Below are 22,148 nucleotides of genomic sequence, written 5' to 3' on the forward strand. Positions count from 1 at the left end.
TCAAATGTACACCTGTACAGCGAAAAAAAAATTGTGTGATCAAAATGTGAATCAATTTGGGCCAGCAAAGTGACAGCGGCCGGGTGGAAACCCCCTCCTCCGTTATAATGGTATGCTCCAGTGTCCAAGCAGTTTGTCCAAGCAGATTGCTCAGGACCGGCCCTGGACTGGGTGATTGGCTGCCCTTTGCCCCCCCTTGAGGCCCTGTTTAGGAGTAGGGCTTTGAGGAGGGCCAGGAAGATCATGGCTGACCCTGCACACTAGGCCACAATCTTTTTGCCCTGCTCCCCTCAGGCAGGAGGTTGCGTTCTCTAAAGATTGTGAAGGCCCGACACTCAAACAGCTTTTTCCCCACGGCTATCCGGCTCCTCAATGCTCCTGGTGTCCCCCCTGACCCTCCCTTCATCCCCACTCAGAATGGAATGGACTGACTTGTGCTCTGAATTGACCTGAACACTCTCTGCACTTTATATTTATCCATTATTCATTGCACTGTTGTTTGCACTGTCTTGTCCTGTTTCGCACCTGTCCTAATGTTGTGAGACAGCATTCTGCTGTCTCACCAAACTAAATTCCTACATGTCATGGCAATAAAGACTTCTGATTCTGATGTCACGTAGATGATACTTTGGTATGTCATTTCCAATGTTATTTTGCCTGTTTAATTAATCCAAATGTATCTTTTCGCTTGATACCGTTTCATAGAGAGGCAATACAATCACGATCTATATACCAATTGGAACTGGAACTTTATAGATTACACAGCACTTTGACAAAATGCTTCAGATATGAGCGAGTTAAATAGTTAAATAAAAATTGGTACATAATCATTTGTCAGCCTACCGTCTGTCCCTCCATAAAATATATAAAATAAAGGCAAAAGCCACAAAAAAAAACATTTAAAAAAAAGAAATATATAGTGGCCCTCTGGAGTGTAGAACTATACTTTAGTGGTCCTCTCCATCATCAAAGTTGCCCAACCGTTAACAGCTGCTCTTTGACAACATTTTATATGTCATGAACTTTCTTGGATGTTATGTGTGTGCCAAAGCGTGAAAATGACCCTTCAGACCAATTACATGAGAAATAGGTTTTTAGAGGGATGGGAAAGAAAGCAGTTTTTTACCCTGACTCCTTGACTCAAGCGCTATACAATTATAGCTGTGGAGAAGCCACGTGTCCTGTCCTCCAGAATGAAGCATTGTGTTAAATCCTGTCAGATGGTCACATTGAAAAAGAACGAGCATATATGCTGTAACCATAAACAACCCTTAGCTCCCCGATTCATAGTGCAGGGCTTTCATGTTGTTGAAAAATAAGTTATGAGCTGGTGGCATCCAAAAAAGCCTTAAAGGGGCATTCCACTCATTTTCAACATTTTACTATGTCATTAATATACCGTAGAGCTGTTGTGTGGAAATAATAAAAAAGTCCCCCCGATTCTGTGTTTCCTAGAACTAGAGGTCTGAAAAAAATCATTAACATGGTGAAACACATCTTGATGATGTCATCAAGATGTGTTTCACCATGTTAATGATTTTTTTCATACTTACAGATCTAGGAAACACAGAATGGGGGGACTTTTTTATTATTTCCACACAACACCTCTAAGGTATATTAATGACATAGTAAAATGTTCAAAATGGGTGGTTTTCCCCTTTAACAAAAAAGTGGCTTACAAATGTTATACCAAGTATAAATGAATGGATTGATTTAATCTATAGTATATTTATTATGGAGAGAATTACATTCAACTTCAGAGGTCAAGTTGAAGTCTTCACAGATAACTGGTTTAGATGGATTACTCATGTTTCTACCATAAGACCTGATTTTGTATAAATTCAGTTAAACCTGTTTAACCTGTATATGCACCTGAGGTACCTGAGGTAGAAGAGAGGCAGATATCTCCCCTTGTGTGTATTGTACGTATATTGTCTTGTTTTGTTTTCGGTTGTATGTATTGTCAATTGTCAGTCGTTTCGTTTACATGTATGTTTGATTAAAATTCAATAAAACGTAAATTGAAAAAAAGAAAAGAAAAATAAGTTATGCTCATTCCTGTATACAGTGAGGCTTCAAAATAAGACTCAAAGTGATAATACGACGTGAACGTTGGAATTTCTTAGATTTAAAAACAATAATAATTAAAAACAAAATGTAGGAAACCAAAAATAAATCGACCCAGTGTTTGGGATAGTAAGTATAGTAAGCCTTGCCAAGCCATGAGGAGCCTGTCTCCTGTTTCTGTAGCGTGAGGCAGCTTGATGTACAAGTACACCCCCCCTGGACATGACGCTAGTATGTCGCAGGGACTTAAATTACCCCAGTCCAACCCTTGATGCTGAGTGCCAAGCAGGGGGTGCCATTTTTCAGAATCTTTGGTATGACCATAGAGTATTAAAAGGATAGAGACTGATCTGGCGCGAAGCTCCGCCCCCCCCAACCCCCCCCCCCCCCCCCCCCCCCCCCGCTATTCATGTCAGTGGAAGTTGCTCAGTGGCGTTTTGAAGCACCCGTAAGGACCGTCTCAGAACGTCTACTTCCGCATTTGACCACCAAATTTTGGTCAAATGCGGAAGTGCAACCGAGCGCTCAATGTTAAAGCCCAGCTGCACGGGGTTTCCCAGTCATGAATCCACGGGTCCGCTTGTAGTCCCTCCTCTTACCACTAGAGCCCAGTGCTTCAACGTTGGAGCGCCTCACTGGCCCCTTGGGTATGACCCGGCCGGGGATCGAACCCCGACCTCCCAGTCCCAGGGCGGACACTCTAACCACAAGGCCACTGGGAAAAGTGTCTTATCTCCTCCAGCATCAAAGCCTTTGTCTCACCATGGTTGGCTCTCTTGTGGCTGCCCTCTGCCTCCTTGATGATCTTACCATGGTTGGCTCTCTTGTGGCTGCCCTCTGTCTCCTTGATGATCTTACCATGGTTGGCTCTCTTGTGGCTGCCCTCTGCCTCCTTGATGATCTTGCTGCCGCTGGTGGCCGTGCTCCGGCGTGCCGACGACGTCTTGCTGCCGCTCAGCTTCCCGGAGCCGCCGCTCGACACCGAGCCATTCTCCTCGCTTGGCAACCGCCTGCCGTAGCCATGGCAACACAGACAGACCGGAGGAGAGGAGAGGAGAGGAGAGGAGAGGAGAGGAGAGGAGAGGAAAGGAAAGGAAAGGAAAGGAAAGGAAAGGAAAGGAAAGGAAAGGAAAGGAAAGGAAAGGAAAGGAAAGAGGCTAATGAGACTCAGCATGTACACAAACACCATCAGCGCTACAGGAAATGTTGCTGGCTTGGATCCTAAATACGCACGCACGCACGCACGCACGCACGCACGCACGCACGCACGCACGCACGCACGCACGCACGCACGCACGCACAGTAGCATACAGTCAGCACAGTCTGTTTTGTCATACATTGCTATTCAACCTTAGTAGACCGAGTTGGCACAACCTGTCTAGAGCTTTGCAGAGGGATTTGGAGGGCTATAGGGACAAATATTGATGGAGGGAAGAAATATATCTCTATTTTCCTCCCCTCCATCAATATTTATGGTGAGTATCGTGTGTCCTTGTAAATCTGCCCCAGCCCACGGGAGAAGAAGACCAGACGGGAGAGTTGGAGCCCTGAATCCACAATCACTAGAGTCAGGGCTGGAAATAACTCCTCAGCCTGTGTGTATCACACGCATGCACGCACGCACGCACGCACGCACGCACGCACACACGCACGCACGCACGCACGCACGCACACAGTAATATCCTCAGTATTCATTTATCCATTTGCACATGTTATTTGACAGCGTTGGGTCTTGTGTACATACAGGGGTGAAGCAGTGAAATGTTTCAACTCCACCAGTGCAATAGGTTTTTCAGTTGAAAGATTGCGTACTTTGTGTGGAAAGAGGTATTGGATGAAGAATACGTTGTCTTCTCACTGTGTTCGGTCCAAGGTATCTTGTTTCTGTGCCATAGTGATAGGCGATGGAACATACATTATTGTGTCTCGTGTTACAATAGGGGAGCAAGGTGTTTATTTGTTGTTTGTTTTGTTTGGTATGGCCTTCCAGTTCTTTGAGCCAACGTATCTAACAGAACACAAGTGTGAAGTGTTTTCTTGTTCAATTATTTTCTTTCATTCCATTCGTGCTGTATTAGTGATGAGATGCTACGGTATGTTGCAATAGCTACAGTATGTTGCTATTATGTGAGCAGAGGAGTGACAGAATGCACCCTTGAGAAATAGTATAGTTTTATGCATTTACATTTTCACATTTCACATCGAAACTTTAGAAACTTCAAAACTTTAAACATGGAATTGTTGAGCTGGTCTCTCAACGCAATTGACAAAATCTTTTCAACAAGGAAATCTGGTTCGGAGGAGCCCACCTGCCCGGACGGGACGTTTGCTGCTGGGTACATGATAGACTCTTACTATGATAAGTGGAGAGTTATGTGCCTAGCTGTCCTATCTGTGGAGGACATTGAGGACATCTACCTATTCGGCTTTATGATAACAGGTCTTCTGCTAATTGGCTTGAGCATTGCCCTTGTGTATCAGAAAATTGGCAAGACGGCAGCACTTCAAGGAGCCCCGAAGCTGCCTGTCATGATATTTGAGTTGAGCAGAGCAATGGGAGCTCAGACTGTGGCGATCACAGAGCTAAATCGCAAGTTGGACAGCATCTCGGAGAGACTAATTGCCCTGCAAGGCACTTTGTTGAGGGCCAGAATGGACACAAGAGAGAAATAATCCATTGATTGTATTCCCTCGCTCTAAAAAACAAGAATCGAATCTGGCAACATTTCCTCTGGAAGACACAATGTCGAGAGAAAAGCTCCTCTGCCCACCCCCCACCCCTTCTTCATGGACACCTGTTGTTGTGTCTCCGGGGCGGGGGCCATGATCAAGGATGTCTCCATAGCAACTTGCTGTGTAATCGCATTGTCACTCTGCGGTTAAATTAATTAACTTCGCTCCTATGCCACAAAAATGTGGAACGCCCTGCACTGTAAGTCCTAAAGGAATGTGAATCCCTACTCTCCTTCAAGACCGATCTCAAAGACCAGTTTACGGGTGGCTACAATTCGAAACTGTCCCCAGGAAAAAGTCTAAGTCCTGCCCTTTACTGTACAAATGATTGTCTCCATCAGGCCGAAGGCATGGGGAGAGAGTATGTTTTGCACTCTGTCTGTCTGTCTGTCCGTCCGTCCATCCGTCCGTCCGTCCATCCGTGTGTCCGTCCATCCGTCCGTCCGTGTACAGCTAATCTGTGACACCGTTGGCCCACCATCAGGCCGACTTTCATTACAACACATTTCATTACATTACTCGTACACATTTTATCCATACATCATGCAAATCGGTATACACTATCTCTATACTCATGTGATCAACACGGATCAGTCCCATTGTCCAAATTCCATCCCGATTGGCTAAGACTGGCATCCAAATCTCGCAGGATTGGTCCGTTTCGAACAAAATGCCACAAATAAATGATACATACATATTCCCACTGGGCCTCACGGTGGTGCTATAACAGGCCAACTGTTTTTACCTATAATAATTGCACCGATATGTGTACAACTTTGTATGCACACTCCCTAGAAGCCAAGGAAAAACATTTGCCCTGCATTTTTCACATCTGCCTGTTATAGCGCCACCATGAGGCCGATTTTTTTAAAACATATTTCTTTATATTACTCGTACAGATTTTATCCAAATCTCACGCACATCAGTACACATGATCTCTGTAGTTATGTGATCAAGTCGGGTATGATTGATTTCTCATAATTATTTCATCCCGATTGCCAGCCATTTATTGAAAACACAACATGTATTCATCTTCATAACATTACTAAGCATTATGAATATAATGTTACGTCACAAATAATCCTATCCTGGTGGAGATCCGGGGGGCACTTTTTCTGTCATTAAATGTCGGAAACAAGCCATAGTGCTTTATTGGGTTTTAAATCCTCTTAGAAGACCTTGTATTGAACTGTATTTTTATTATTATTATTGTTATTTTTGGCCTATACTGTTAAAGTATTCAATAAATCAAAAAACAAGTGAAAGTTGTTTGGTCAAATTTGTACTCGAGCACCTGATTGGCTGAAATTGACAACCCACTGTTTTCTGTCAGTTAGCTTGCTCCTTTTAGAAAAAGCTGAAAGTAAGATGCATTCAACAAAGATCAAGCTGTCGGCTTTGGAACGGTAGTGAATTGCTGCATAAAATGTCACATCTAAATCCATTCATCCTCTCTCCGAAATTGTTTCTAAGCGTTGATCAACAGCTAGCTGACCCTGGATTTGGTCGGATTCATTCCAGTCTGTTAGAGGCTGAGCTGCCTGCTGGTGTCTTTGACTCACCGCAGAGACTCACAAACACTCTCAAACACATTCTCCTGAAAAGCTGAAGGTTAACGGATTTGCTCGGCACCACAGACAGCTGACAGAGAGCATCACATCATTATGGCAGTACAATCCTCACAGGCTGGCAGAGTCTGCCACACCAACGTTTCACTGCACAATACTTCTATGAGAATGTGACAAATAAAACCACTTGAATCTTACATTATGAATTATAAGTTTGTCGCCTTTCTTTTTTTTTTAGGTCAATGTAGATGTCTACACTACACGACAGTTAATTACACTTCATCCCCTGTGAAACAAATTTTTATCATCAAAAGATAAAGAGAATATGACAGCAAAAAACGTACCCTCCTTTATGTATATCGGCCGATGGAGGCCTCTTATTGGCTGTCACTGCATCCTGGTGGGGTTTCCTGTCCAATGACAGCGGAGCATCTCGTACTGGCAGACCCAGCACCAGGGTCTCCTTGGTCACAGAAAGGGTCTCGTCGCCAGTCCGGCCCAAGTGCTGCTTGGCATAGTCGAACCCCTGGACAGGCTGCAGGGGAAAACACACCTTCTGAGGTCAGTCCAATGTTTTTCTGGTCTGGTCTTTTCTCTGAAAATTACTCAGTTCAATTTGTGTAATCCAATTCAATAACCCAAAAATTAACTGAGGCTTCTTTTTTCCCTTTTCTAGCAGAACTTTGTAACATAACTTTGAACAATGAAACAGCTGCTGCTGCTACAGAACAAAGATAATACATTGTTATTGAGCGTTACAATGAGGCATGATGAAGCTTAGTTTTGCAGAAAACAGGCTGAATGTTTTTGCAGAACACAGGCTAAATATTGATATGGAGTGTACTGCTTACAGCACAGTAAAAATGTATTATTATGAGGAAATTATTATGCTGTACATGAATGTGATCACATGGACTAAGAAAAATGAATCTGAGGTACAGTAGGCCAGGGGTTCTCAACCCGTGGGTGGCGACCCCTCGGGGGGTCGCCAAATTATTTTGTGGGGTCCCCAAATTATTATTATTATTTTTCTTTTGCAACTGAATGGCTGGAAAATGGAAATTAACACAATCAGTGCCGGAAGTCCTTCAAAATAGGAGCTCTGGGGTGCCGGAAAGACATGGCCGCTTTTACTCTGAAACCCACGACCCGGAAACACTCCGCTCAAAAAAGTTCTCTTTACATTGCTAGCTTACATTGCTATCGTTTTAATTTATACGATATATGATCCAATAAGCGTTCATATTTTGCGGGAGAGACGGATGAGGAGCAGAAATGAAGCGCTAGTATATCGTTCCGTTCAAAACAACGGAGAGCGCCCTGGATTAGGAGAGACGAGCTAAGTCACGGGTTCACGAGACATGGCCAAAGCATTTCCGGGGGTCCCCAGACAAAAACGTTGAGAACCCCTGCAGTAGGCGAGGGGAAATACAAAACAATGGACCTATAGCTAAGACCCGGCCTCTCCCACTTAGACACTCCCACTTGGACACTTTCCAGCCAGGCTCACTCATTCCAATGTAAATATCATGGATTTTACACATTAAATACTGGTTCATTTTTGGAACCAGACCTTCCAAATCTCTTCCAAATCTGTCAACAAGGCCTGCCATATGCACTGGAAAAATATGTGCGTGCTGCGTGGCATTTCTTTTTTAAAACAGTGAATTTATCATATAGGAAAACTATTGGTGGAGAGGTTTGTCTAACCCATGTTATGCTTAGCTGTGATTGGACCATAGCAGTTTGGGGAGGGGCTTAGCTATAGGAACAAGAAATAACACGTTATGATGATGGCCGAGCTTTGACTCATAATATGAAATAGAAATGCAAATGAGATGATGATGTCATGAAGTCTGTTGCATGGTGGGTTTTCTATGACACGTGGACTACACACACCACGTGCCATGTTTCCCAAACAGTGGGTCGGGAACCATTTTGGGTCACAGACCAATCACGACTGGAGGAAAAATCTAATTTTCATTAAAAAAATATATATATATTCCAATGGTTTTTCTTTTTTTAAATAGAAAATATAAAGTTTTAAAACAAATTTAAAAAAAAATCTAAGAAATTGCACAAATAAAAAGCAATATTTAAAGGTATATTCGGTGATTTCACTTAATTCAAATATCACTTATTTTTTCTTATTTTTTGGATAATCCTCCCTACTATAAAGTGTGCTGACCATATAAGGAGTTCCTCCCTGTCCCCAGTGAGCCCCTGGGGTCAAAAAACCCTAGTTTCGGTTTGGGCTTTGGGTGGCAAAGCCTTCATCCAATCAGGATGAGAGGGGCCTTCTTCCAATCATGATCGAGTGGGGCGGGCATTGGTGCACGTGCTGTTGGTCTGCTGTACTTCCCCCACTGTAGAGCGTGTGCATGTGCACATCTTGTTACCGGGTGGACCGGGTTTTTTTCCAAATCACCCAAATCACTGAATGCTCCTTTAAGTAGTGAAAATTCTTGTAGATGTGCTATTTTCACTAGTTTGGGTCCCGGGCAAATGAATAATCTCTCCTTCGGGTCTCGACCTTGAAAGTTTGGGAACTACTGAACCACACAGTAAGCTCACCACCCCAGAATAATATGAGAGTTGCCATGATATGAAGTTGATATTCTGTGGCATAAATACTGTCCTAAAAACAATGACTTTAGGCTCTGTGTGCGTGCGTGCGTGCGTACGTGCGTGCGTGCGTGCGTGCGTGCGTGCGCGAGGGAACATGAGCAGTCAGCTACACATGGGCAGTGTAATGTCTGTGTCCTTCTCTCTCAGTCCTCAAACTACTGTAGTATTCTCTCATATAAGCACAATTTGACACAATAACAGATTTGTAAGTGAACTGGGGAAATTAGTTTACAATATATTTGGTGACCACACTGCCGTGTGACAAAATATATAAATATTGGCGTAACCACTTAAAAGCCCTTTATACTACTTTGTTGACTGGGGTCCCCCAGGGTTTTATACTTACCAAATAGCTTCGTATTTTGGACCAATGTGACCGAATTTGTCATTGTGTTTTTTGTTCATTAGTTTTTTTCATTCCATATGAAAGCAGAAAATCATAACAAAATAATGATATATTGGTTAATTGGACTGAGTGAATAGTTTTGAAACTACAGTTTATAGAGCCATCTTTCTTACTTTACTGAACAATGACTCCTGACTCATGGGCACAAATGTTCACCCCAGAATAAGGTCACTATAGGGTTAGGGTTAACGTGGTTAAAGAGAATATAAAATCAGCGCGGAAAATTGCATTGCTATCGCATACTGAACCGAGGCATATCCCGGAGACAGAGAACCCTTCCACAATGTGGATTTGAGACATCTCAGTACCATCACAGACTGCCCTGGATGAACTACAAGTAGAAAGGTTTACATCCTACCGGTATATACACTTAACAGTACATGGTCTGGCCTGCATGACATAGTGCAGCTCAGCAGTGTAAGTACAGATAAAGGTAATTGGATGAGCTCGTCAGATTTTCTTATTATTATTTTTTTTATCATTCTCCAAACACAGAACTTGGTATAATGGGAATTCTGAGGTTTTGGCATGAAGCGACAGAAAATTAAACAGGCTGGATAGAGGATACTTTTTAGCAAAGACACTCCAGGGCTTCAGCACTTTCTTTGTATTGCTAAATGCCTTCCTTGCCCATTTATGTAAACTATAGAGAGAGAGAGAGAGAGAGAGAGAGAGAGAGAGAGAGAGAGAGAGAGAGAGAGAGAGAGAGAGAGAGAGAGAGAGAGAGATGCAGAGAGGGAGATAAATCTTTTTTAGGTTATTCAAACAAAACCCAGATATTTTCCCTTCATCTACCTATACTTCTGGTGGCTGCATAAAGGCATTTCCGATGCATCCCATATAGGGCTGTAATCTCAGAGTGCATGTGAGGATACTAGGCAGTGTGGGCAGACTGCTGAATCTATAATGTGACACACCATGCAGCGGACCGGCCCAGCCACAGGATCCATCACAGCAGGCTTTTATAGCTATAGGTCAGCGGAAGATACATTGACATGTGCATCCTGCTGTCACACACTCACACGCATGCACACACACACACGCACGCACACAGGCACGCACGCACGATCGTACACACTACACACACGCACGCACGACAGATTTCAGTTACTTGTTCATAATGTTTATGCTAGATTTGTTTTTCTTCGAACGCTAGGAATGTGATTTGGATTGCATTCTTAGGACAGATGCTAGGCTGTCCTTGTTTCTTTGAAGCACTTAATTGTTTTGTTTGCACTCCACCGTTATGTAAGCTATTTACTCTGCAGTTTTGTTGACTAGGGCTCACACCATTTACTCTGATTTCACGTGTGTGTGAGTCTCACTGGATAAGAGCGTCTGCTAAACTAAATTGTGCATGAGCGTGTTCGTTGCCTCGACACAGACACACAGACACACACACACACACACACACACACACACACACAAACACACACAGACGCAGCGCAGGAAGACAAACAGGGGTATTAAAGATACATGCATGGAGAGTGGAACCATGCAGTCATGTGACTGGATTTATGCTGTGCACAGGTTGAGTGTGTGTGTGTGTGTGTGTGTGTGTGTGTGCGTGCGTGCGTGCGTGCGTGCGTGCGTGCGTGCGAAAGACTAATGTATTTTTGCAATGTTTTTCCTTGTTGTCTTGTTTGTATTATTTCTTCTGATTCTGAATATGCATTATTCTTATTATTTTGCATCATACTGTATGTAATGCTTTGGAAATATAACAATGCTTGTCATGCCAATAAAGCATATTTGAGAGAGAGAGAGAGAGAGAGAGAGAGAGAGAGAGAGAGAGAGAGAGAGAGAATTAAAAGCACTGTTCCAAATCTATCCTGTGTGGCCCAGTATGGATTAGATGTATAGATTATTGACGGGCAAACATTAAAATGTGCCGGCGTGGTTCATTTGAAATGGAAAGCAGTGGCTGGTTCATTTCATAATGGATAGCGATGTGGTCATTCAGTGGACGATGCTGTGGCTACGGGCGAGATGCTGTGTGCAAAGGCAGGATGAATCCTCAGATGACAGGCTGCACTGAGGGGTATATATGCAGTGGTGGGGAAAAATACTCACATGTTTTACTTAAGTATACTGCAATGCAGAAATACTCTGTTACAAGTAATGGTCCGGAAATCAAAATGTAATTGAGTAAAAGTGCAAAAGTATTGGCATCAAAATGTACTGACCTGAAATTTTAAAAAAAATCTTCTAAATCCTCCAGTTTTCTGAAATAAATATTTTCACAATTTAAAAAAAATAGCAGACCTACAAGCTCGTAGCGCGCCACTCGGTGGCGCGCTATGAGCTTGTAGATCTGCTATTTTTCAATAGCTAAATTATAACATAATGTTTAAAACACCAAAAAGGGTTCCCGCCCAAAATGGGTTAAAGTACCATAAGTAATGTTCAATTTCATGTTCAATTTCAAGGTTTTAAATGTATAAAAAAATCTTTTTGAAAATAGCAGATCTACACGTACAAGCGAATAATTGTAGTGGAGTAAAAGTACAATATTTGCCTCTTGAGATGTAGTGGAGTAGAATTGGAAATTGGAAATACTCGAGTAAAGAACAAATACCTCAGTCAGAATTTTCATTTCGTTTCACATTTATTTTTTAAATGGGCTTGGGTAGCGATTCAGGGCTGGAGTCAGGCTAGTACTCAAGTAAATATACTTAGTTACTTTCCACCACTGGGGGTATGTAACCTTGAATGTTGGCTTTGACGTGTCAACGGTCAAATCTCTCTCTCTCTCTCTCTCTCTCTCTCTCTCTCAATTCAATTAATTCAATTCAAAGGAGCTTTATTGGCATGAGAAAACATACGTTTACATTGCCAAAGCAAAAGTGGAACAAACAATCAAGAAAATAAACCTGTAAACAGAGCTGTGTTACATAAACACTTTGAGTAACACTATCTTGTGAAACTATACAAAGATTGTGCATTTTCTGTCAGAGATAGTTGTACATCCATATAGGAGACCCTTTATACTTTTGAAGGTTGACAGCAGTATTTCAATGTTTTTGCATTCATTTGTATATAAATGTATCTGTAATGTCTGTCTAAGTGCAGGGCTGCAGCCTGCGAGGTTATCAGAAATGACCTTGGACAGATGGAAAAAACTTTAGTTAAACTTGCAGAGTGACAGATTACTTATCTTCTGATAGTGCTGACATGACATAATCCCATCTAGTGTTTCATTAGCGCGACGGAACATGACAGAATAGGCTACAGCTGAGCTATGTTGTGCTGCTGACAGGCAGCGCATGAACACAGTAACACACACATTGAAACAAGGGCCGGCTGTGGTAAAGATACCAAGGAGTGGACAGTGATGTCACTGTTATGCAACACGGAAGTAGTATGGACTTGAACCTGTTTATAAACCAGTCAGTCAGTGACATCACTTGGTGTTACTCTTCCTGTGACCGATAGCCCCTGAAACCAGGCTTTCACCGTCTTGACTCTATTTTTTTTTCTTCTTCTTCCCCCTTCATGGGCCCCGGTGCATTGCACCTGTTGCACTGGCAATATATTCGCCACTGGCCAGACAACTATTCCACAATCTCTGAATGCTATAGAGTCTGGAACTACACCACGAAATTTCCGTTCATAAAAATATATTTTAAAATATATTTTTAAATTTCCATTTATGCTAAGCAGCAAGCTATATAATTATGCTTAGATGATTTATATTTATTTTAGGATAAATGTGCGCGAGTCTCCACTTCCACTTTATATTTTAGGCAACAGTCTAGCAATGCGAGACTATACAGTATTGATACTTTTACTTACTCTAAGTAAAAACAATGGAGTACTCTCACTGGAAGTGACTGCTATAGTACCGTGGCCCGCCGTGCAAATTAAGCTCACTTTGTTTTGACTTCTTGTTTGTGCCATCAAAGTACGTCTTCATCACTCATCTAATTTTAACTCGCAGCAACAGTCCGCAGCAGCCTCACACAGTACACAGCAGATGGACGAGATGTGCTCCATTCCCCCCATGGCCATATTGATTAAATGCAGCTCGAGAGAGCGGGGGGAGAAATGCAGAAGCACTCCACTGAAGTCTGCGTGTTATATCTGTCCCGAGGGCAGTTATATTAAATGCACAGATGCGATGCATAAAACACACAGCATTGCACATGATGTTGCTAAACTGGTTTAGATGGAACCTTTTTACAGCGTGCGGAGGCATGGTGCAGTAAAATATGAACCATCTAGAGAGTAGAGTCATTTAAATCAGTGGTTCTCAAAGTGGGGTCCGGGGACCCCCCAGGGGTCCTTGAAGGAGTTCCAGGGGGTCCCCCAGCTAAATGATAGTTTGGAACCAAATGGACCCTTATGGGTCTGTAACTCAGAGAGTGTACGAATGGAACCAAATGGACCCGGTTAACTCTCAGATTTAAACCAACATTGATTTTACAATATAAATCGGGGTCCCAGAGATAGAAATGGCATTAAATAAGGGTCCGTAGCCTAATGCATGTCAAACTGGGGTTCCTTGAAATGAAAATGGTTGAGAATCACTGCTAGAGCTGTAAGAAATATCTTCTCTTATGGGGACCCCTGGACCTGGCATATCTTTTCAAATGGGGGTCTGCGGGTGTCAGTTTGGGGGTCCTTGACATGAAAAAGTTTGAGAACCACTGATTTAACCCATTTTGGGCGGGAACCCCAAAACATTATGTTATAAGCCCTACGAGCTTGTAGGTCTGCTATTTTTGAAAAATCGTGATTTTATTTTTTTCAGAAAACTGGATTTAGAAGATTTGTTTTAAATTTCGAGGTCAGGCCTAAATGGGTTAAATGTCCACAACTACAACTACTGGGGGGGGGGGGCAGTGGCTAAACGGAGGTAGAGCAGCCGTCTTGAAATGGGAAATGTTCCCAGTTCCATCGCCAGTTCCTCCTGGCTTTGTGTCGAAGTATATCTTTGAGCAATAAGACACTGAAGCCCTATAACCAGTGTTGATTTTGACAGCAAATGTAGATTTAGGTTGGTGTCTTGCATGCTCTCCTCCACTGTCACTATGCATGTGTGTGTGAATGGATGTGTGCATGTGTGTGTGAATGGATGTGTGCATGTGTGTGTGAATGGATGTGTGCATGTGTGTGTGAATGGATGTGTGCATGTGTGTGTGTGTGTGTGAATGGGTGAATGTGTAATTCACAGTGTACAGATCTTTGGAGAAAGACACTATAGAAATGCAGATAGTTTGCATTTATATTGACTAGAGCTACTTAAAATTGTATTGACTTGTATTGTATTGACATTATTTGTGAAAGGTAGCTATCAAATAATAATCTGATCTGTTGAACAACGAAAAGCTAAATAATAAAAATACACTATTGGCCTGAATATAAGACTACATTTCTTTCCAATGGCAATATACTAAAAAAAACGGGGTCGTATTAAAATCGGGGACTAGACTATTTGACAATTCAATGTTCTTTTTCCACAAATGAGTCTTGAAAAATGGGGGTCGTTTTATAATGAGTCGTTTTAAATTCGGCACAATACGGTATAATTGAAAAAAACATTTGGAAGCATATTATTCAGTATATTAGTAACTCTTCAAACTCAGTTTATCTACATTAGCGGTAAAGTGAGATGGAGTCTGTATAGTGTTTAACCACGTAAACCCAGACCCCCCCCAGGGGCATATACTTATTACTTGGCCCCTTCCTTTTTTCCTTAGTTTTCCAAATGTCTTTGCTGAAATTATCTAGAAGCTCACAAGCCATGACGTGAGATCTATTTTTGCTGAATGTTTGCCCACAGTATATGATGGCTCTAGGGTTCATGTGGGTAAAGCTTAAACACACATTACAAAGCTAATTTAAACCATTATATTGATTTGAGGCTTAAGGTTGTCTTGCATGACGTACAGTTGAGTGGGCTGGGAGCAGTAGGTCGCATAAACATGCGCACACGCACGTGCACACACACACACACACAAAGCCTGTGCAGCTTAACGAACAGTTTAAATGACCTCGCTCAACAATTTTCTTAGTCAGATCGTGTTACAGTACAAAATCTAATAATAATGTGAAAAGAATATTTATCTCCTATTTCTCCATGGATGCCACGTACAGCCTTGTATTGGGACAGGATTTAAATATAAGACAGAGACAGAGGGACGCAGCCTTAAGGGCCGGCGCTATACTTCATGATTTTAAGAACCCTCGCTTTAAATATTTGATGTCCCGTCCACGAAAACACAGCATGAGTAACATAATGTTGTTTACATATATGGCTTCGAAAGCAAACAAGAGCGTGCAGCTTGGTAATTGCGCGTCTAAATACCGTTATGGGCGAACACAAGAGCAGAGCGCAGGACGTCATACGGAAACACAGCCGTGAAACACACAAGCAAATTGTCGCAATCGGGCATAAACCTCGTATCTCCATTTCTTAATCTTTATTATTTCATTTAATAAATTAATGCCACAGATTGTACTTAATGTCGTATGACTGTGTCGCACAAAATAGTGAAAATAATGGATCTACAAACTCACATTGTGTAGAAATGCGACGAGTTGTGAGCTTATAGATCTGCTATTTTTGCTGTTTTTGACATACTTGTATAATGACAAAATTTGGATAAAATGTTGACAGTAGTTACAATAAGTCTATCTGTGGGGCTTTATTAATATTTAGCCAGTAAAAAGTATTAAAAAAAGAAAGAAAAAAATAATAACTACAGTGGGTCTTTTCAATGGATATCTTTTTTTCAATTTCCTGAAAAGTAATGGGTTTGGGCATACAAGGTTTCTGCCTGGCAGTGACGATACACCATGCAACATACATGCACCCACACACACCATGCACATGAATAAACACGGCTCCAGTGTGCGGGTATATGAATGTGAGTCTTGGTCAATATGTTCCATTGGTTCCGTTGCCCAATTAAAATGCCACCCTACCCTATCCATCTCCATCCATCCATCCATCCATCCATCCATCCATCCATCCCTCCATCCATCCATCCATCCATCCATCCATCCATCCCTTCCTCCCTCCCTCCCTCCCTCCCTCCCTCCATGCTTAGCTCTGTTGGCTTATGCCTGTCAAGGGGCTGGAAAACGAGACCAGACCAGACAGAAATAACCGCAAATCGGTTGACACGCTTCACTGCGGCAGCAGGAGCCAAACAAGGGACAGCTTTTGCAGGAATTTTAATGGTCTGTAAGTAACTGTCTTGTATCTGCTGTCTGTGACCACTGCTCTGAGCTAGCTCCCAGCTGTGATAATCTAGATGGCAGAATCCAGTAGTAGAGAATGTCATAAAAGGATTGCGAGGATTGCGGTGCAACATAAGGCTTAAAGAAGAGCACACGTACTGGGCCACTGTGGGAGCGGGCGGGACTGGCTTCATGGGATAGGGCTGTAAGGACAGTGGTTTCATGTGATAGGGCTGTAAGGACAGTGGCTTCATGGGATAGGGCTGTAAGGACAGTGGCTTCATGGGATAGGGCTGTAAGGACAGTGGCTTCATGGGATAGGGCTGTAAGGACAGTGGCTTCATGGGATAGGGCTGTAAGGACAGTGGCTTCATGGGATAGGGCTGTAAGGACAGTGGCTTCATGGGATAGGGCTGTAAGGACAGTGGCTTCATGGGATAGGGCTGTAAGGACAGTGGTTTCATGTGATAGGGCTGTAAGGACAGTGGTTTCATGTGATAGGGCTGTAAGGACAGTGGCTTCATGTGATAGGGCTGTAAGGACAGTGGCTTCATGTGATAGGGCTGTAAGGACAGTGGTTTCATGTGATAGGGCTGTAAGGACAGTGGCTTCATGTGATAGGGCTGTAAGGACAGTGGTTTCATGTGATAGGGCTGTAAGGACAGTGGCTTCATGTGATAGAGCTGTAAGGACAGTGGCTTCATGTGATAGGGCTGTAAGGACAGTGGCTTCATGTGATAGGGCTGTAAGGACAGTGGTTTCATGTGATAGGGCTGTAAGGACAGTGGCTTCATGTGATAGGGCTGTAAGGACAGTGGTTTCATGTGATAGGGCTGTAAGGACAGTGGCTTCATGTGATAGGGCTGTAAGGACAGTGGTTTCATGTGATAGGGCTGTAAGGACAGTGGCTTCATGTGATAGAGCTGTAAGGACAGTGGCTTCATGTGATAGGGCTGTAAGGACAGTGGCTTCATGTGATAGAGCTGTAAGGACAGTGGCTTCATGTGATAGGGCTGTAAGGACAGTGGTTTTCAACCAGTGGTCCAGGGACCACCAGTGGTCACAGTTCCAGGTGGTCCCCAGCTGAATGATTTAGATTTAGATTAGATCTTTAAACTCTTGTTAGATCCCTTACGGATCCATCTGGTTTCATTTCATATGCTCGCAAGAGTTAAATTATTGTTAAACATTTGCATTTAATTTGCTAGAAGTCTACACAATTAGAGAATATAGAATTATTGTTAATTTGATCAACATTTGTCCGTTATCTCTCCTATGGTTCCACATCCACATCAATACAGCATGGAATTGTGGACAAAATATTCTTTAATTTTGAGTCTGAGAGGTTAACTTTAACTCTCATCAAATGGTGGTCCGTGGCTCAAATGCAGAATAAATAATGTTGTATACTGTTTTAACTCTTCTTCTTCTTCTTGCATATCAATTCTATCAATCAATCAATCCCCCACATCAAATGAAGATGGTGGAATATGTCATCTCCCACAGCACCGAAACGCCACAGGCACAAATTTACCCAACAGATGCAGCATGTATACTGGGTACACAAATAGCCAGCCAGACTGCCAGTTAACCACTTATTCAATCAGTCAGTCAGTCAGTCAGTCAGTCAGTCAGTCAGTCAGTCAGTCAGCCAGTCAGTCAGTCAGTCAGTCAGCCAGTCACTCAGTCAGTCAGTCAGTCAGCCAGTCAGTCAGTCAGTCAGCCAGTCACTCAGTCAGTCAGTCAGTCAGTCAGTCAGTCAGTCAGTCAGTCAGCCAGTCACTCAGTCAGTCAGTCAGTCAGCCAGTCAGTCAGTCAGCCAGTCACTCAGTCAGTCAGTCAGTCAGTCAGTCAGCCAGTCAGTCAGTCAGCCAGTCACTCAGTCAGTCAGTCAGTCAGTCAGTCAGTCAGTCAGTCAGTCAGTCAGTCAGCCAGTCACTCAGTCAGCCAGTCAGTCAGTCACTCAGTCAGCCAGTCAGCCAGTCACTCAGTCAGTCAGTCAGTCAGTCAGTCAGTCAGTCAGTCAGTCAGTCAGTCAGTCAGTCAGTCAGCCAGTCAGTCAGCCAGTCATTCAGTCCTATAGTGAGTCACTGTGTGTATACCTGGTGGTGGTAACTGCCCTCCCTTCGATATGATGTCTAAAAAAGAGAAAGTCAGAGGCACATGGCGAGTGGAGGGTTAATAGAATAGGACAGAAAATAATTGAATATTTTTAAATGACTCAATGTAACGGAGGATAAAATGCAGTGCTAGCTAGCTACCACATAAAAGATGTTTGTTTTTCTCTGCTGCTGTCGGGATATCATACAATGCACTAATTGGTCCGGCTGACTACACTGTATATGACATCACACCAGGCGGTATATAGATCTATGCATTATGGACTGATGAACACTCCATTTACAATAAAAGATGTTACAGTATGTTGCCTTAAGGGTTCATTTCCAGCACACTGAGCCCCATTTCCTCTTGCCCAGCTGGTCTTCACTGCATGCATGATTAGGCCTCACAATGGACATTTGGACAAGAGTGAAAACAAACGTCTCATGCCCACACAGATGGGCTTAGATCTGCCCTCCTGACCTGAACAAAGAACTTCACATGCTAGGCTTAACGTGTGATTTGTAAGACATTCGTAGCGCGCCACTCGGTGGCGCGCTACGAATGTCTTACAAATCTTGTAGATCTGCTATTTTTCAATAGCTAAAGCATAACATAATGCTAACACCAAAAGGGGTTCCCACCCAAAATGGGTTAAAAGGAGGAGGAGGAGGAGGAGGAGGAGGAGAAAACGAAGAAGACATCGATGACTGCAGTCATCTTATTATATTGTTCGGGCTATATTTCAGTGTGAACAAAGCAGGAGACATAATTAAGGTTTCATTACTAAACTAGAAAAAATGTTCAGTCTCTGCAAGGTCAGACACAGGTTATTGTGGGCTGGAAGCCAATCTTATAGCCAATCAGGATGGAATATGACAAATCTAAAAGACCTGTTTAGTGTAATGACTATAGAGATACAGTGTACCGATTAGAGTAGTGTCCAAAAATGTGTTTTTGCTGGCAAATTGTTATGTCATATATGGGATTTGTGGACTGTTACATCACAGTCCACAGGCAAATCAGAGCACTTGTTTGAGCCTAATTATTCAGAAAACCCCAGATCACAGAAAATCTACTGAATGTTCCAAAGTTCAGGTTTTTTGGGTGCAATTGAGCTCAGAAAACTGAAATAAAAAATGAGAACAACTACAAAATGTCACCAGACCTTTAAACATGACATGGTCTTACCTTGGAGCGAGCTTTGAAGCTCCTGAAGGCGCTGGTTTTGAAGATGACCCGGTTCCGCTTACACAGGATGAAGGCAACCATGGCGATGACCACCAGCAGTAGGACAACAGGAGTGAGCACTGCCATGATCCACAAGTTGCTGGGGGGCATCTTTACCACCGCTGCACACAGGCACAGGCACACGCACACGCACACGCACACACATAATTAGAATCACAAGTAAGACGCGCGAACGCGGGAAGTGAACGCAGCTCGTAAATTGCAAAAACAACAATTACAATAAATTACGTAATTTTTTAAGGTTTTTTTTAAGTTCTCTTTTTTTTGTTTAAGATTTATTTTAAGTTAAGTTTTTTTTTAAGTTAAGTTTTTTTTAAGTTTTTCCTTTTTAAGTTTTTCCTTTTTAAGTTAAGTTTTTTTTAGTTAAGTTTTTGGTAAGTTTTTCCTTTTAAAGTTTTTCCTTTAAGTTTTTTTTTTAAGTTAAGTTTTTTTTTAAGTTAAGTTTTTTTTAAGTTAAGTTTTGTGTGCGTGCGTGCGTGCGTGCGTGCGTGCGTGCATGCGTGCGTGCGTGTGTGTGTGTGTGTGTGTGTGTGTGTGTGCGTGCATGTGTGTGTGTGTGTGTGTGTGTTTTTGTGTGTGATACAGCTGCGCCCTCTGGTGGTGGGCGGGTGGTGTTACAGCGTGACAGACAGACACACAGACAGACAGACAGACATGATCTGCTGGGTCTCATAGTAAATGCTCACTGCGTTCGCAATTACAAAACCGTTTAGCCACAACACAAGTGACTGTGACTGAAATGTTTACACAGTCACAAAGAGGCAGGCAGAGAACGAGTTGGCATACCGTACGGTAAAAACTCACTCTGCTACATGTTGTAGACGGGCTGTTTACCTTTTCACAACATGTTTGACTTAGTTCAACTGTTCTATTCTTGAAAACAGGGCTTAATTAATCTCTCCGCACAGCAGGTTTGGATGGAATGTCACACCTTGTTTGCTATCTAGTGGTGCTACTGTAGATTTCAAGAGATCACCCACGACATTCTCTCGAAAACAATATTCATATTTCTATGGTTGAGGAAATGTGCTGACTTTCACCAAATCATTGAAATTACAATATTGAACCGAACATCTATCAAAACATTATTGCGTTTCCGCATCTCAATGAGCATTGAGATGCATTGCATTTATGAGGACTGCACGAAATGCAAGACGCATTATGGAAATTCATGGAGATTTATGTAAAATCCCAAATGCTGTGCGGAGAATGCCACAGTAAGCCAAGTCCGTTACACTTGAGTTTAGCAGGTAAAACCATTGTATGAATTGTATGAATTTGCGTTATGGTCTGGTTCAGGGCATTACGGTTCAATATATAAAACATTATTTTAAGGAATTTAATTAGCGCATATGCAGTGGTTGGAGGTGGTCTCGCTACTTGTTGTGCACGCGGGTCGACCCATAGCCTGCGGGTCCAGCAGCTTCACCAGCAATTAGCACAGTTTCGAGTGGGTAGGTCAACACACAAAATAAAAGACAAAAGAATACTAATATAGAATACTTCAATAATTGTGCCTCCCTGGATTAGACTGCTCGGTGTGACCCAAATATAGCGGACTGTGGACTTCAGAATTAACAGACAGTGCCTCTCTTACAAGTGTACAATACTCTTGACTGTGACCCATGATGTGACCTGTGTCTTTACGTTTTTACTTTTATTTATTTATTTATTTTTATGTTGTCCTGTTTGTCCTTGTGTCGTTGGGGGGGGGGGGGGGGGGGGGGGGGGGTGTATGTTGTTTGTTGTTGTTTGTGATGATTTTAAAAAAGGGAAAAAAATGGGTGACTATGTGCAAAGATTTTCTTTTTATTGGGCTGTCCCCAATAAAAAACTATATATATATAAAAATAAAAATAAAGACAAAAGAATAAATAATGGGACATCTCTCTCTCTCTCTCTCTCACTCCCCTATATTTCTATATTACTATATTTCTATAGTACTTTTTCCACCACTGCCTGTAATCGATCTGAGCTTATGTTCAATGTGCTTATGTTATCAAGTTATGAGTTGTGTCTGTCTCCATATCTTCTTCGTCTTTTGATATTTAGACTTTGGAAAAATGTGTAGGATGCAGAATGCAGGTATTCATAGTAAACTGCGCCCTAGAGTCGCAATAAGGCTATTATCTTATAATGGTTCACTGTTAACCTTCTACATCCTGACAGTTTTCTGAAAAAGCTATGTTTCTATGTCAGTCGTTCTT

General features: G+C 42.4%; 1 protein-coding gene across 4 annotated transcripts in view; it reads right to left on the reverse strand.

The window, feature by feature from the left end:
* Window positions 1-22,148, reverse strand: part of kiaa1549la (KIAA1549-like a) — a 154,632-nt gene that overhangs the window by 22,476 nt on the left and 110,008 nt on the right. For 3 of the 4 annotated variants that reach the window (XM_079500653.1, XM_079500651.1, XM_079500650.1), the window contains 4 exons: window positions 19,882-20,042; window positions 18,693-18,728; window positions 6,713-6,903; window positions 2,926-3,077 (listed from right to left, as the gene is read on the reverse strand). In XM_079500653.1, the coding sequence (XP_079356779.1) occupies window positions 2,926-3,077; window positions 6,713-6,903; window positions 18,693-18,728; window positions 19,882-20,042 (540 nt within the window). The remainder of the gene's footprint in view (window positions 1-2,925; window positions 3,078-6,712; window positions 6,904-18,692; window positions 18,729-19,881; window positions 20,043-22,148) is intronic. The other variant, XM_079500652.1, reaches the window with a different exon arrangement.

This window comes from Electrona antarctica (assembly GCF_951216825.1).
Source record: "Electrona antarctica genome assembly, chromosome: 5".
NCBI lineage: Eukaryota > Metazoa > Chordata > Actinopteri > Myctophiformes > Myctophidae > Electrona > Electrona antarctica.